Source organism: Macrobrachium nipponense, chromosome 38 (assembly GCF_015104395.2).
Source record: "Macrobrachium nipponense isolate FS-2020 chromosome 38, ASM1510439v2, whole genome shotgun sequence".
NCBI lineage: Eukaryota > Metazoa > Arthropoda > Malacostraca > Decapoda > Palaemonidae > Macrobrachium > Macrobrachium nipponense.
This window is the reverse complement of record NC_061098.1, coordinates 47424668-47437546: the sequence shown is the minus strand read 5'-3', so window position 1 is coordinate 47437546 and position 12879 is coordinate 47424668. Positions and strand designations below refer to the sequence as shown.

Genomic DNA, 12879 nt, shown 5'->3' with positions numbered 1-12879 from the left:
GGCTTTTTTTCAATCTTCAGAGGAAAACTAAAGTTTTTGTTTACTTCCTATTTTGTTTGTTAAAACACAAGAAAATCTGCTAAAAATGTTTATACCTGGTTTTCTTTTAAGTTATAACAAAAAAAAATGGGTTTTATGATGGAAATAATTATTATAACAGAATTTGTGGGTATTTCTCAGAGAAACATACAGCGAATGGGCGAGATTTCCGCAAATAAGGGGGGAAATGTAAAGAGGGAGAAATCCACAAATATTGGGGGTGATCTACTGTATTTCTCATGCTGGAAGGGCTCTCTCTCTCTCTCTCCCACATCTCTCTCTCATCGTCTCTCTTCGGTCTCGGTCTCTCTACTCTCTCTCTCTCTCTCTCTCTCCTCTCTCTCTCTCTCTCTCAAGTGTAAGGTGTCAAGGATCAACACTCGATACCTAACACTGAACTCTTGAAACCTGTGTTGACTCTTAGGCCTATCACTTGACACTAAAATGTTAGGTGTCAAGAGTTTGTGTCGAGTAAAGGATTCACTTTTAAAAAGTGTTACGATTTTCTCTCTATTCCGTGTGTAAAGTATTTTTCCATTTATTTACAGTATTTAGTGCTTTTCCCCTTTAATTTCCAGTGTCAAGTGCTTTTCCCTCTACTTCAGTGTCAAGTGTGTATTCCTTTAATTCCCATGACAAGTGTTTTCCCTTCTATATCCAATGTCTAGTCCTTTTCCCTTCTATATCCAGTGTCAAGTGCATTTCCCTTCTATATCCAGTGTCAAGGTGGGCTTTTCCCCTCTATTCTCAGTGTCAAGTGTGTTTGTTCCTTTCCATTTCCCAATGACAAGTGTTTTCCTTTTATTATTCAGCGTCAAGTGCTTTTCCCTTCTATATCCCAGCGTCCAGCTGTTTCCCTTCTATATCCAGCCGTAAGTGCTTTTCCCCCCTTCTATATCCAGCCGTCAAGTGCTTTTCCCTTCTATATCCAGACGTCAAGTGCCATTTTCAACCCCTTTCTATATCCCAGCGCAAAGTGCTTTTCCCTCTATATCCGCGTCAAGTGCTTTTTCCCTCATATCCAGCGTCAAGCTTTCACTTCTATATCCAGCGTCAAGTGCTTTTCCCTTCTATATCCAGCGTCAAGTGCTTTTCCCTTCTATATCCAGCGTCAAGTGCTTTTCCCTTCTATATCCAGCGTCAAGTGCTTTTCCCTTCTATATCCAGCGTCAAGTGCTTTTCCCTTCTATATCCAGTGTCAAGTGCTTTTCACTTTATTTCCAGGGAACTGCATTCCAGATGTTTGGCGCTGTGATGGATCACCCGATTGTACGGACGGCAGCGATGAGTACAACTGTACAGGTAAATTGTGCCTTTCAAGCTTTTCTATTCCTCCTGTTGCCATGCCTTTCATACCTTTCTAATCCTTGTTTTACTTATGACTTTGTCCTTTCTGTTGATTTCTGTGACTGAAAGGCTTTTCTGTTCCTACTGTTATGCCTTTCAATTCTTTTACTTCTTTCAAACATTAATATTCCTCTGTTGCTTATGCCTTTCAAACCTTTCTAGTTTACCTGTTATGCCTTTCAAACTTCTTTCAAACCTTTATTCCTCATGTCACACCTTCAAACCTTTCTACTAGTCATGACTTTCAAGCCTTTTTATTCCTCATGTCACACCTTTCAAACCTTTCTATTCCTCATGTCACACCTTTCAAACCTTTCTATTCCTCATGTCACACCTTTCAAACCTTTCTATTCCTCATGTCACACCTTTCAAACCTTTCTATTCCTCATGTCACACCTTTCAAACCTTTCTATTCCTCATGTCACACCTTTTAAACCTTTGTCACTCGTGTAGCCGTAAGGTCCTCGCGTCGAGCAAAGTGAGCAATTTTTGAAAAACTTCAAGTTCCATTACTCACTTCTCTCCCTCGTTCCCAGGCTTAGGTACGACCAAGGGCGTCCCGAAGGGAACAGAGAACCCCCCGGGGGCCCGGTGCCTTGATGACGAGATTGCCTGCGCAGTCCCCGAAGGACATCGTCCGATCTGCGTTCACGAAAACAGCAGGTAAGCTCCTCCTTCAGGAAGGACTGTCCCTCAAGGGCGTCATGCTTATATGTCTTGTTTGGCCAACGGTTATTTCCTCCTTGTGGTGGGGGGAGGGGACAGGATAAGGGTCCCCAGGGGACCACACAAGGAAGAAGCAGGCGAGTTCCTTCCTGACGAAGGACTTGGGGCTTCCTTCCTTCAGGTGGTTCCTTCCTTCAGGTGGTTCCTTCGTTAGCCTAATGATTTGTTTTATGTATTTATTAACTTCTCTTTATTTTTCGTTTTAATGTATGACACTTACCTGGTAGGTATATATATAGCTATATTCTCTGTCGCACTGGCAGAAATGTTCAAAACTCGCGGCAAACGCTAGTTACCTAGTAGTTCAGGTGACCTCCACCCCGTTCCCGTGGCGCTGGCGCTCGGAACCATTCCCATTTAAATCAGATTTTCTCTGCCAGCCGAACAGTCAACATTGTTGGCGGTTCCCTGCTAGATTTTCGATCTTGTTGCCGACTTTTCGCGATTTTGGACGGATTATTTGGTATTGTATTTGGAATGTTGGCTTGGCAATCGCTTGTGGATACAGGTGTTTAGAGTTTGTGTGACAGAAGGTTGTAAGGTGAGGTTGCCGAAAGCTTCGGTGGACCCTCCCACGGAATGCAAGAAATGTAGAGATTGTGTGCACTTGGGATATAGGTGCATAGAATGTAAGAATTTGACAAGGAGTGGAAGACAGTCACGAAGTATGTAGACAGATTAGAGAAAGATCGTGAGAGGAGATCTGTCTGGAAGTGGAAGATCTAATGCTTCTAGCAAAAGGAGTGAATGTGTTTCTTCTCCAGTTCCTTCTAATGTAGAACATTTAGAACCTTCCCCCCCAGGTTTCTCCTGCGCCCGCTGCTGTATCGGAGAAGGCGAAGTATTCACAATGTGTAAGTGTTCGCTGCCCTTGCATCTATGGGCGACCAGATACAGCGGTTAACGGATAAAGTGAGTGGTTTTGATGTGAGTGAAAGTGTAGTGGAGGGGGCGTCTGATCGTCTCTCTTGTGCTCCTAGACCTAGACCTCTGTCAAGCTCCCAGACCCAAGGGAGAAGGCATGTCGACAGTCGAAGGGAGGCGAGAGGGGTTTTTTCATGGTCAGTCATCCCTTCAGGCAGTCATGTTGTTGCGTCCCAGGCTGCTGCAGTACACCATAGAAAAGGCGCTACTGGGAAGTGTGCGTCCTCTGATGGCTCGACATCAGGCAGGGAACGGCGGTATTTAGTATCGCTTCCCCTCAAGAGGACTTTCAGGACATCTGTGGCTCAGGATAGGCCTTCCCACGTTCTAGAAGGATGGAATAGTCCGGAGATTTTGTCTTTGAGTGATGAGGACGCAGGACGCAATCCCTGTTAAAAGGAAGAAAATCTTTCGTTCGAGAGAGGACGCAGGGCATTCTTTGGGAGCCTTTTATTCTGCGAGAGAATCTCCTCCTCCTGCGTGGATTCCTTCTCTTCCCTCTCCTTCTGGTAGAGCTCAAGATTGCTCTCCTCGCCGTCCCAGCTCTGCTCTACTCTCTCCTCTGTCACATACGATCAGTCAGGAAGCGGACACTAGAGACTTTTTAAGAGATGCAGGTTAAGTTAGCAGTACTCGTCAATTCTTTGGAGACTCCTTTTCAACCTTCCTCGAGACGTAAGGATGATTTCCTCCCCGTGAAGTCCTCCAAGAGGACGCATGACAAGTGTTTGCCTCCTCCTCCTCGTTCTTCGATCGCCGGGGAGACAGGACGCAGTGGTCCATCGAGGACAGACGATCGAGCTGCTGTTCAGGACGCAGTGGTCCATCGAGGACAGACGATCGAGCTCCTGTTCAGGACGCAGGACGCAAGAAGAAGCTTGTCTCGGTGGACGCAGGATGCAGGAGGCAGGACGTTGACCCGTCCTCCTTACGTCATGACAGATAGTGTTCTACAGGACGACAACTTCCAGGACATTTCTTCAGCAGAGGAGGACGTGGAGGAGTTTGCTGAAGACAAGAGTATGGATCCTTCGTCAGATTATAAGATCCTGACTTCCTGTCTTCTTTCGCTTTTTGAAGGGGAGTTTCAACCTTATGCTCCTTTGTCACCCCTTTCGCAGTTTACGAAGACCAAAACCCCCAAGAAGTCCTCATTCCTGAAGATGACACTCTTTTTATCGGCTAAGAAAGCACTTCAACGGATTAATGCGTGGTTGAAGGAGAAGAAGGAAGCAGGGAAGTCTTCTTTCGCTTTCCCTCCAGCCAAGTTAGCTTCGAAGTTGGGAGTGTGGTACGCCACGGGGGAAAGTCTTCGGGGAAGACTTCTCCTTCATTCTCTTTGTTAGAGATCGAAGGCGGTCGATCTCCAATCCTTATTTTGTTTTCTTGAAGGAAAAGAATTTAGGATGGAGATCGTTGTTCAGATTCCTACAAATATACTACGTATATTAACCTCGCGACATGATTCTGCTAAGCGGTTGAATTGTCCGAGGGGTAGGTGCATATCCTAGTTACTATACGGATTGTGACTTAGACGAGGAGTATTCTAATTGAACTACAACTCAGGGTTGCCTGCAACCTCCCAGGAGTTTCCAGTTTCAATTTTATATACTTTTGGTATTGTCACGACAACACCATTTAAGCTTTTGTATTTACCGAAATTCGTTTCGCCTAAATATAATTGCTCGAGCATATCTTTTTATGCTCGGTGGTTCTAGCTGAACGCATTCCTTCGTGGAATGGATTACCTGGCAACTCAGGATGACGAGTCAGCGACAGCTACTGTGTATTGAACTGCCCGAGGCAACTCTGTGCCAGCTGCCGCTTCGAGATGCACGGTCGGTTATGTCTTTCTCCTCTGCTGTGATTGAGTACCAACTGTATCTCTGCCCAACAATCACGGACTTAGGTTTCTGATTAACGGGGATTCTCGCATACATGAATGACCTTCTACTGCTGTGACACTCTTATTCATCGTCTTCGGTATTGCGAGAATTTATAACAGATCTCTTCGACTTTCATCTTTCTGTTTACCGCACGGTAACAGAATTCTGTAATAGTCTGTTGCTGCATCGCACTGCGATAATGCGAATGATTTTTGCGGAATCTGAGTTTGTCCTCAATATCTCTAATTTGGAGGTGTGCAATTGTTTATTGTTCACCCCGGATTAGCAGATGTATTGAAAGACATCGCCTACTCCCAGACCTGCCAGCTCTACTTCCAAACGTTCAGCCCATGAGAAGCAGTTCTTCAGGCAGTGCTTTCATTACTGAACGCCCCGCTTTCATTGCAACTACGACTCCTCACCGGACAGCAATGAAATAGGGGTTAGCGTTTTCAGTCATTTGTAAGCACAGGTTCAGAATCTTGAGATTCCTTCTCTCGATTCAGCTGGAAGACGTAGGTTGTATTGAATGTCTACCTTCGTCTTCAACAGCACACAGTGTTGTTTCTCCTTAGCTGAGATTCAACGACTATGAGAGTGTTTTGCCGTCAGGGACCTTGGTCTCTAGAAGGCAATTGACTTAAGCCATTTGAGCATATGCATTAAGAGAATCATCACCGCGCCGTCCGGCATCGGTGACAAACAAATACATTATTTGTTTGGTCTCTCGGCATAACCCTTTAAGGGCGAAGGTCACGTGACTTACCCGGATGCTTGGACAATTTGCCTCGCTACCGATTCTGAACCAGTCAGTCGGCAGCTGTCAGAGCGCCCGAGTCAGTTACGAACTACGCTGTGGACTTAGTTTGGTTGTTCCAGAGCAATCATTACTTTGTCTTAATAGCTTGTCACAGTACCCATACTGTCGACACCTGCCATGGAGTGTCGGTGTCCTATCCAATACCGAGAAGAACAACTTCGCTGCATGGGGATAGGAGGAAGTGAGACTCTTCGTTGCAGTCGGACAGACCAGTATGGGTACTGGACATACCGAAGTCGAGAAGAGGGATAGGGCATGCGACTATTCCCTTCTTTTCCTCTGAGGGAACTGCATGACTTTTCCTGCGAAGTCAAGCTTACAGGGGATGGGGATCTGTGACGCTCGATTTCGTACCGATCTTCGTAGCGAAGACTCTGAACCCTTCGGTCCCTGACGATTGGTTCGAGTCCTTCACAATTCCCTCCCTAATGGACTTCACCGCCTCCAATACGAAGGCTATGCTGCTTTGTCCTGTGAAGGCGCGACGGAGCTGTCTGAAGAAACTCGGCACCCTAGGATGAGTGTGGACGCCTCTTCGTCATTCTCTCGTGTTCCGCAAGAACTTCTCCATGGTGCAGGTAGTGCAGGCAGGGGCCTGGTCCAACCGGACCACATGCACCTCCTCCTACCTTCGGGATATTGCCCACAGGTCCTTGGATCTTCTTCTTTGGGACCCGTGGTGGTTCCTCAACACGTTGTGTAGGTAACCCAGACCCTCGCAGGCTGAACAGCATCGAGTCCTGGTGTGACTGTAGGAATGGATGAGTGAAGAGTGTGTGACTGGCTCTTCTTCCCATCTTTTTCTCCCCCTCTACCTCTGGGTAGAGGAATACGGTCGTCACCCTGCTGGGTAAGGACGAGATGCAGGTGAGCTACTCAACAGAGAACCATCCTATCCCTTTCAGTAGGGATAGGAGTAAATATCCACCACTTCCTCCAACAAGGGGGAGGAAGTGGATGCCAACTTGAGACACCCATAATTTTATGATTCTCTTGCAAGCAGGAACAAGTTCTTACTTGCTGGTACGAAAAGATACGCTTGCCTCTCTTAGTACTTGGCCCAGAGGTCTGACCATTGATCCTGTGGTGCACACCCCGATCAATCTGACAGGCTTGGATCCCTCCCTCGCTCTTACGACCAGGGAGGCATTCCAGGGTTGGACGAACACCAGTCTGTTCACCAAAAAGACTGATTCCTCCCACCAAGAAGTGAGTCTTACTATTGTTAAAGGACCGAGGGTTTGTATTTGTGTCGGAACAAATGGCAATTTATCGAAAATGGCATTTTTCTTAACTATACAAACCTGAGGTCCTTTACATAGTCCCACCTCATGCCTCCCCTCACTCTGCATTTTTTTGCATGGTCCTAAAGCAAAAGTGATTCTTCACCTCGCGCGCGCGCACTGTCGGACAAGCAGTTAACTACCGTTCTCCCCTTGTTCGAAGCTTACGACCGTCCCAGGTCTAGATATTTCCAATAGTCTGGATCTTAGGGATCTTATAAGATATTTTAAAACCAGGAAGCAGCCTCAATGCAGACCCCCTTCCTGGAATCTAGATGTCTGACTGAAGTATCTAGGTTCGAGTAAGTTTGAACCTTTAGACAAGGCCTCTTTGAGAGATGTCTCGAAGAAGACCATCTTTTTAGTCGCCTTGGTCACGGCTAAAAGAATTAGTGAACTTCAGGCGATAAATAAGGAGGTAGGCTGGAAGCACAACAAGGCGCTGTGTACATTCCAGGAAGGCTTCTTGGCCAAGAACGAGAACCCTTCTAATCCTTGGCCAAGATCCTTTGATATTCTGGGTCTGTCTGATCTTATGGGTCACAAACAGGAATGAGTTCTTTGCCCAGTGAGAGCTTTACGCTTTTAGGTAGAAAGAACGAGGCATCAGAGGGACCTCTGGTTCTATGTGGTGTTCAGTGAAAGACCCAAGTAGGCCCATGACAAAAAATGCTTTAGCCTTCGTTATGAGAGAACTAATTAAGAAGCACATATGCTTTGCCAAGAACAGAACTTCGGAGTTCTTAAAGTTAAGGCTCACTAAGTCAGGGCGGTGGCTACGTCCCTGGCATTTAAGAAAAATTTAGCCCTCAAGGAGATTATTGAGACAACTTTTTGGAGGACAAATTCAGTCTTTGCCTCTCATTATCTTAGAGATATAAAGACAACGTTTGACAACTGTCAGACATTGGGTCCTTACGTGTCCTCTGGTACAGTATTGGGCAAAGGAGTTTCCACCCCATAAACTACTAATATGCTGGGTAATTTTTAATCAGGTGATGGTGTTTTTTGGTCGTCTGAGAGGGGATTTTCCCTCTTCAGTCTATATAGTGGTTTTTGTTATTGGTGATGTGTGTGTGTAGTTCAGGTGAATTAACAATTCCTAGCATGAATGCCCGTGGTATGAGAGGGCTGTGGGTTTCCTGTCAACACATTGGTCATGTCCAGTTGTCAGACCCTTTATTAGCTTCTTCAACAAACAGGCCACGTCCTAGTTGAGAGCTCCTAAGTTTTAAGCAGGCTCAGAGGCAGGACCTATGAAGTCAGCTACCTTAGCAGGTAAGGAACCAAGAGTGATATAATAATTTTTAATTATTTGAACTCTAACAATGTTGCTGTCTTTGACCCACCTCCAAATGTGTCAATCAGCTATATATATACCTGCCAGGTAAGTGTCATACATTAAAATGAAGTTTTTATGATAAACAAAGTTTAATGTATACTTACCTGGCAGGTATATATAATTAAATTCCCACCCTCCTCCCCTCAGGAGACATGGTTCAGAGAAAATCGGACGTAAATGGGAATGGTTCCGAGCGCCAGCGCCACGGGAACGGGGTGGTGGTCACCTGAACTACTAGGTAACTAGCGTTTGCTGCAAGTTTTGAAAATTTCTGCCAGTGTGACAGAGAATATAGCTATATATATATACCTGCCAGGTAAGTATACATTAAACTTTGTTTTATCATAAAAACTTCATTTTTATTTTCGTAATGTTCTTGGAAGATTCTTTTAATTTCTTGTCAGTAGTGGTAATAATAATAATAATACGTAATAGTAATAGTACAGTGGTACCTCGAGATACGAAAGGCTCAACTTACGAAAAACTCAAGATACGAAAGCCAATACGAAAAATTTAACGGCTCTACATACAAAAAGTTTTCAAGATACGAAAGGTTTTTGTAAAGTCCGAGATCCACCCGAACCACCGATAACAATTTTGAAACTCTCGCGCCGCCAACTTAGTAGACTCGCCACCATCCTCCTGCTCTCCCATTGGTTCCTGATGCTAGTCGGGGCCATGAGATCCTTCTCTCCTATTGGCCAGCGTCCCTCCCATCATGCATCTGTGTACTTGGTGGCGTGCCTCGGCCACTCTGTACCAGCATCGTTATAGTACGCACGCGGTATTCATTTCGGGATCGTCAACTGTTTCTGAATCTACTAGTCAGAGTTGACATTGTAATGGTGTTTGTGTCATGTGTATTTAAAAAAAAAAGTTTCTCTTCACAGAAAATGGAAAAAGAAGAGCACCTCTTGAGTGATGACATATATGATGTGATTGACCAATATCTCTCTTGGGATAAGTGACCAAGATCTCTCACATGGGATAAGTGATCAAGGTCTCTCTCATGGGATAACTGGAAACACTGCAAGTTTGGTAGAATCTCCACTCCCTGCTGAACAGAGGGTGTTGACCAATCGTTTACAACATGCATACTAGTATAATCAAGGCACTTCAGTTTGTTGAAGGTCAGCAGCCGAAAATTCAGTACCCAAATCAGTTGCAGAGAGAGAATTTGGTTGAACAGGGTTTCGATGGACACCGGGGCCAACAGTGTCATGAGGTGCAACAATTAGTAGATAATTATCAAGATGGGCAGCCGTTAATGAACACTATGCGTTTATAGAAAGACACCCCGAAAAGGCTCACACAGGTCGTATGGTTGCGCAGTTCGATGACGTTTGTCAGTCGTTTCAGGAACATTGTGAAAAGTAGGCAGAAGCAATATTCCTTGGATAGTTATTTTTTTTAAAGAGGCCTTTAGCATTAGCAGGAGTAAGCAAAAAGGAAGAACCAAGTGATAAAAAACAGAAAGTTGAAATGAAAGTGGTGATGAAGTTGAAATTCTGTAAAAAAAAAAAAAAAAAAAAAAAAAAAAAAAAAAAAAACCACCTAGTCAAAAAAAAAAAAAAAAAAAAAAAGGTTAAAAATAAAAAAAAAATATATATTTTTATTTTAGTTTTTTGTAAAGGTAAGTGTTACAGTTTTGTTAATGTCTCGTAAACTTTAGTTTAGTTTTCCTTAAATTTTTGTGTGTGTTTCGTAAAGTTAAGTGTATGTACGTATCTGCCGTTTGTCGTCCTCCTCCTCTGCCGCCACTTTCGGAGATTGCCTCACTCGAAAGGTAAGCTTCCACATTTTACGTACAGTATTTCTTGTATACCATGTACACTAATACACTTTATTTACAGGTTTTTTGCATTTTGTTATTAATTTAGGTATTGAATGGTCCAAATTGTTGTTGTATTTCATTTTTTATAGGTCAATTTAGCTTTATTATGAAATTTACTGGGGTGTTTTTGGAGGGCTTGGAACGGATTAGCCATTTTACATATAAAATGTGGTCCAAGATACGAAAACCTCATGATACGAAGGGCGCCTCGGAACGGATTAATTTCGTATCTCGAGGTACTACTGTAATAATAATAATAAGTGTAAATTCTGTTTAACATGACCTAAGAGGATAATTACTACTACTACTACTACTACTACTACTACTACTACTACTACTACTACTACTACTACTACTTACTTCGTGTCCATTCTAAAGAAATAAAAAAAAAAATTTAATTTAAATATATGAAAATATCTTTAATCACTCATAAATGGATTGGTTTTTCATTTCTAAGTAACTTTCTGAATTAGTCGCTTAATTCTACTTTTCCAAGTAACTGAATTCATGAACAACTTAATTTCTAAGTAACCCAATTTCTATGTATCTTAATTCTTAATTTGTAAGTTACTTAAAAGTTAATTTCCATGTAACTTTATTCTAAGGACCTTGATTTCCAAGTAGCTACTTTAATTTCCCAACTATATAAGTGAATTCCCAGGTATTTAACCTAAATTCCTAATGATAACTTTATTTCCAAGTAACTACATAAATTCCTGTTTATGTAACTATATTCCCAAGTATATAACTATATTTCCAAGTAATAAACAAATTCCCAGGTATATAAATGAATTCCCAAGTACATGACTATATTCCTAAGCTTATAACTATATTCCCCTGTATATAACTATTTTCCCCTGTATTAAGTACATAACTATATTCCCAAGTATATAACTATATTCCCCTGTCTATAACTATATTCCCCTGTCTATAACTATATTCCCCTGTATTATTAAGTATAAAACTATATTCCCAAGTATAAAACTATATTCCCAAGTACGTATAAAACTATTCCCAAGTATATTAAGTAAATTCCCAAGTCTAACTTAATTCCAAGTAACTTGATTTGACAAATAGACCTAAAACCGTAATTTATAAGTAAGATTACTGCTACGTAAATTTTGAAGTAAATTTCTTGGTTATTTCACGAATAACCAACTTCACGTCAATTTCCAGATGTAACGGATTCTATGACTGTCCCGACCACGAGGACGAACTGGACTGCGACTGTGAAGAGGACAAGTTTAAGTGTTCGCACACTGACAGGTGTATTCCTAAAGTGTAAGTGGATTACACTCTCTCTCTCTCTCTCTCTCTCTCTCTCTCTCTCTCTCTCTCTCTCTCTCTCTGTGTCTGTCTGTCTGTCTGTCTTTGTCTCATTAAGCCCTCATTCCAGGTGGAGGTGCAACGGTGTGAACGACTGCACGGATTCGAGCGACGAGGAGGGCTGCCCTTCTGTCCCGGGGATGGTGGTGACAGTCACCAGCAAAGACAATGTGACGACTTTGCCCACAACGACTAATGGTGGGTGTGAGTTTAAGTTCTTCTAGTTCTTTGTTTGCTTGTTCTGCGTATTACGTTCGTGTTTTTGTTTGGTGTGTTCCGCGTGTTCTTCCTATTGTGTTCATGTTCTGTGCGTTTGTAGTCTTGGTGTTCTGCGAGGTTTGTGTTCATGTTCACGTTCTGAAATTTCATTTTCTGTTCTTTGTGTTCATGTTCTGCCTTTGCATGTTCTGCATTTTAATATTGTGTTCTTTGTGTTCATGTTCTGAATTTTTGATTTGTGTTCATGTTCTTGGTGTTATTCTTGTTCTGCATTTTCATGTTTGGTGTTCTGTGTGCTTTGCATGTTCTTTGTGTCAAACATATTCACATTGTTCTTTGTTCTTCGTATACTGCATTTTCATATCCAGCATTCTTGTTCTGCATGTGCTTTGTGTTCATGTTCATTTTCATGTTCTGTATATTCTGTGTTCTGTGTTCTGCATGTTCTTTGTGTTCATTTTCATATTTTTGCATTAGTGTTCTGCATGGTCTGCATGTTCTATGTTTTCTGTGTGTTCTTTGTTCTGTGTTTTCATTGTGTTCTTGGTGCTCTGCATGTTCTTTGTGTTCTCAGTTTCTACATTGTGTTCTGTGTTTATATGTTCATTTTCATATTGTATGTTCTTTGTGTTCATGTTCTGCATGTTCATTATTGGCTTTTGCATATTCTTTGTTCTTCATGGTCTGTAAATTCTGCATTATTTAATATTCTTTTACTAGAATTCTGTATGTTCTTTGTTTTCCATGTTAATTTTCTGCATGTTCTTGTTGTGCATTTTCATGTTTTCTGTTCATTGTGTTAGTGCTCTGCATTTTCATATTCTTTGTTCTTTGTGTTATGCATTTTCTGTCATTGTCCTGTTTTCTTTGTGCTCTGCATTTTCATATTTTGTGTGTAGTTCTGTTTGTTCTTCCTGGTCTTCATTTTCATTTTCTGTTCTTTGTGTTCTGTATGTTCATATTCTCCTCCTCCATTATTCTCCTTCTTTCTCTGTTATCTGATTCTTCTTCCTGGATTGCGAAATATCTTCCTGGATTCCAATGACTTGCTTTCTAGATTCCAAAAACACACTTTCTAGATTCCAAAAACTCGCTTCTATATTCCAAAAACTCGCTCTCTAGATTCCAAAAAC

The 12879-nt window shown here is 42.4% G+C and overlaps 1 protein-coding gene across 1 annotated transcript in view; it reads left to right on the top strand.

The window, feature by feature from the left end:
* The window catches only part of LOC135209727 (vitellogenin receptor-like), a 136004-nt gene that overhangs the window by 79244 nt on the left and 43881 nt on the right, over nt 1-12879 (top strand). Inside the window, exons 25-28 of the mRNA XM_064242492.1 lie at nt 1264-1341; nt 1923-2049; nt 11378-11482; nt 11598-11725. Coding sequence (XP_064098562.1) covers nt 1264-1341; nt 1923-2049; nt 11378-11482; nt 11598-11725 — 438 coding nt within the window. The remainder of the gene's footprint in view (nt 1-1263; nt 1342-1922; nt 2050-11377; nt 11483-11597; nt 11726-12879) is intronic.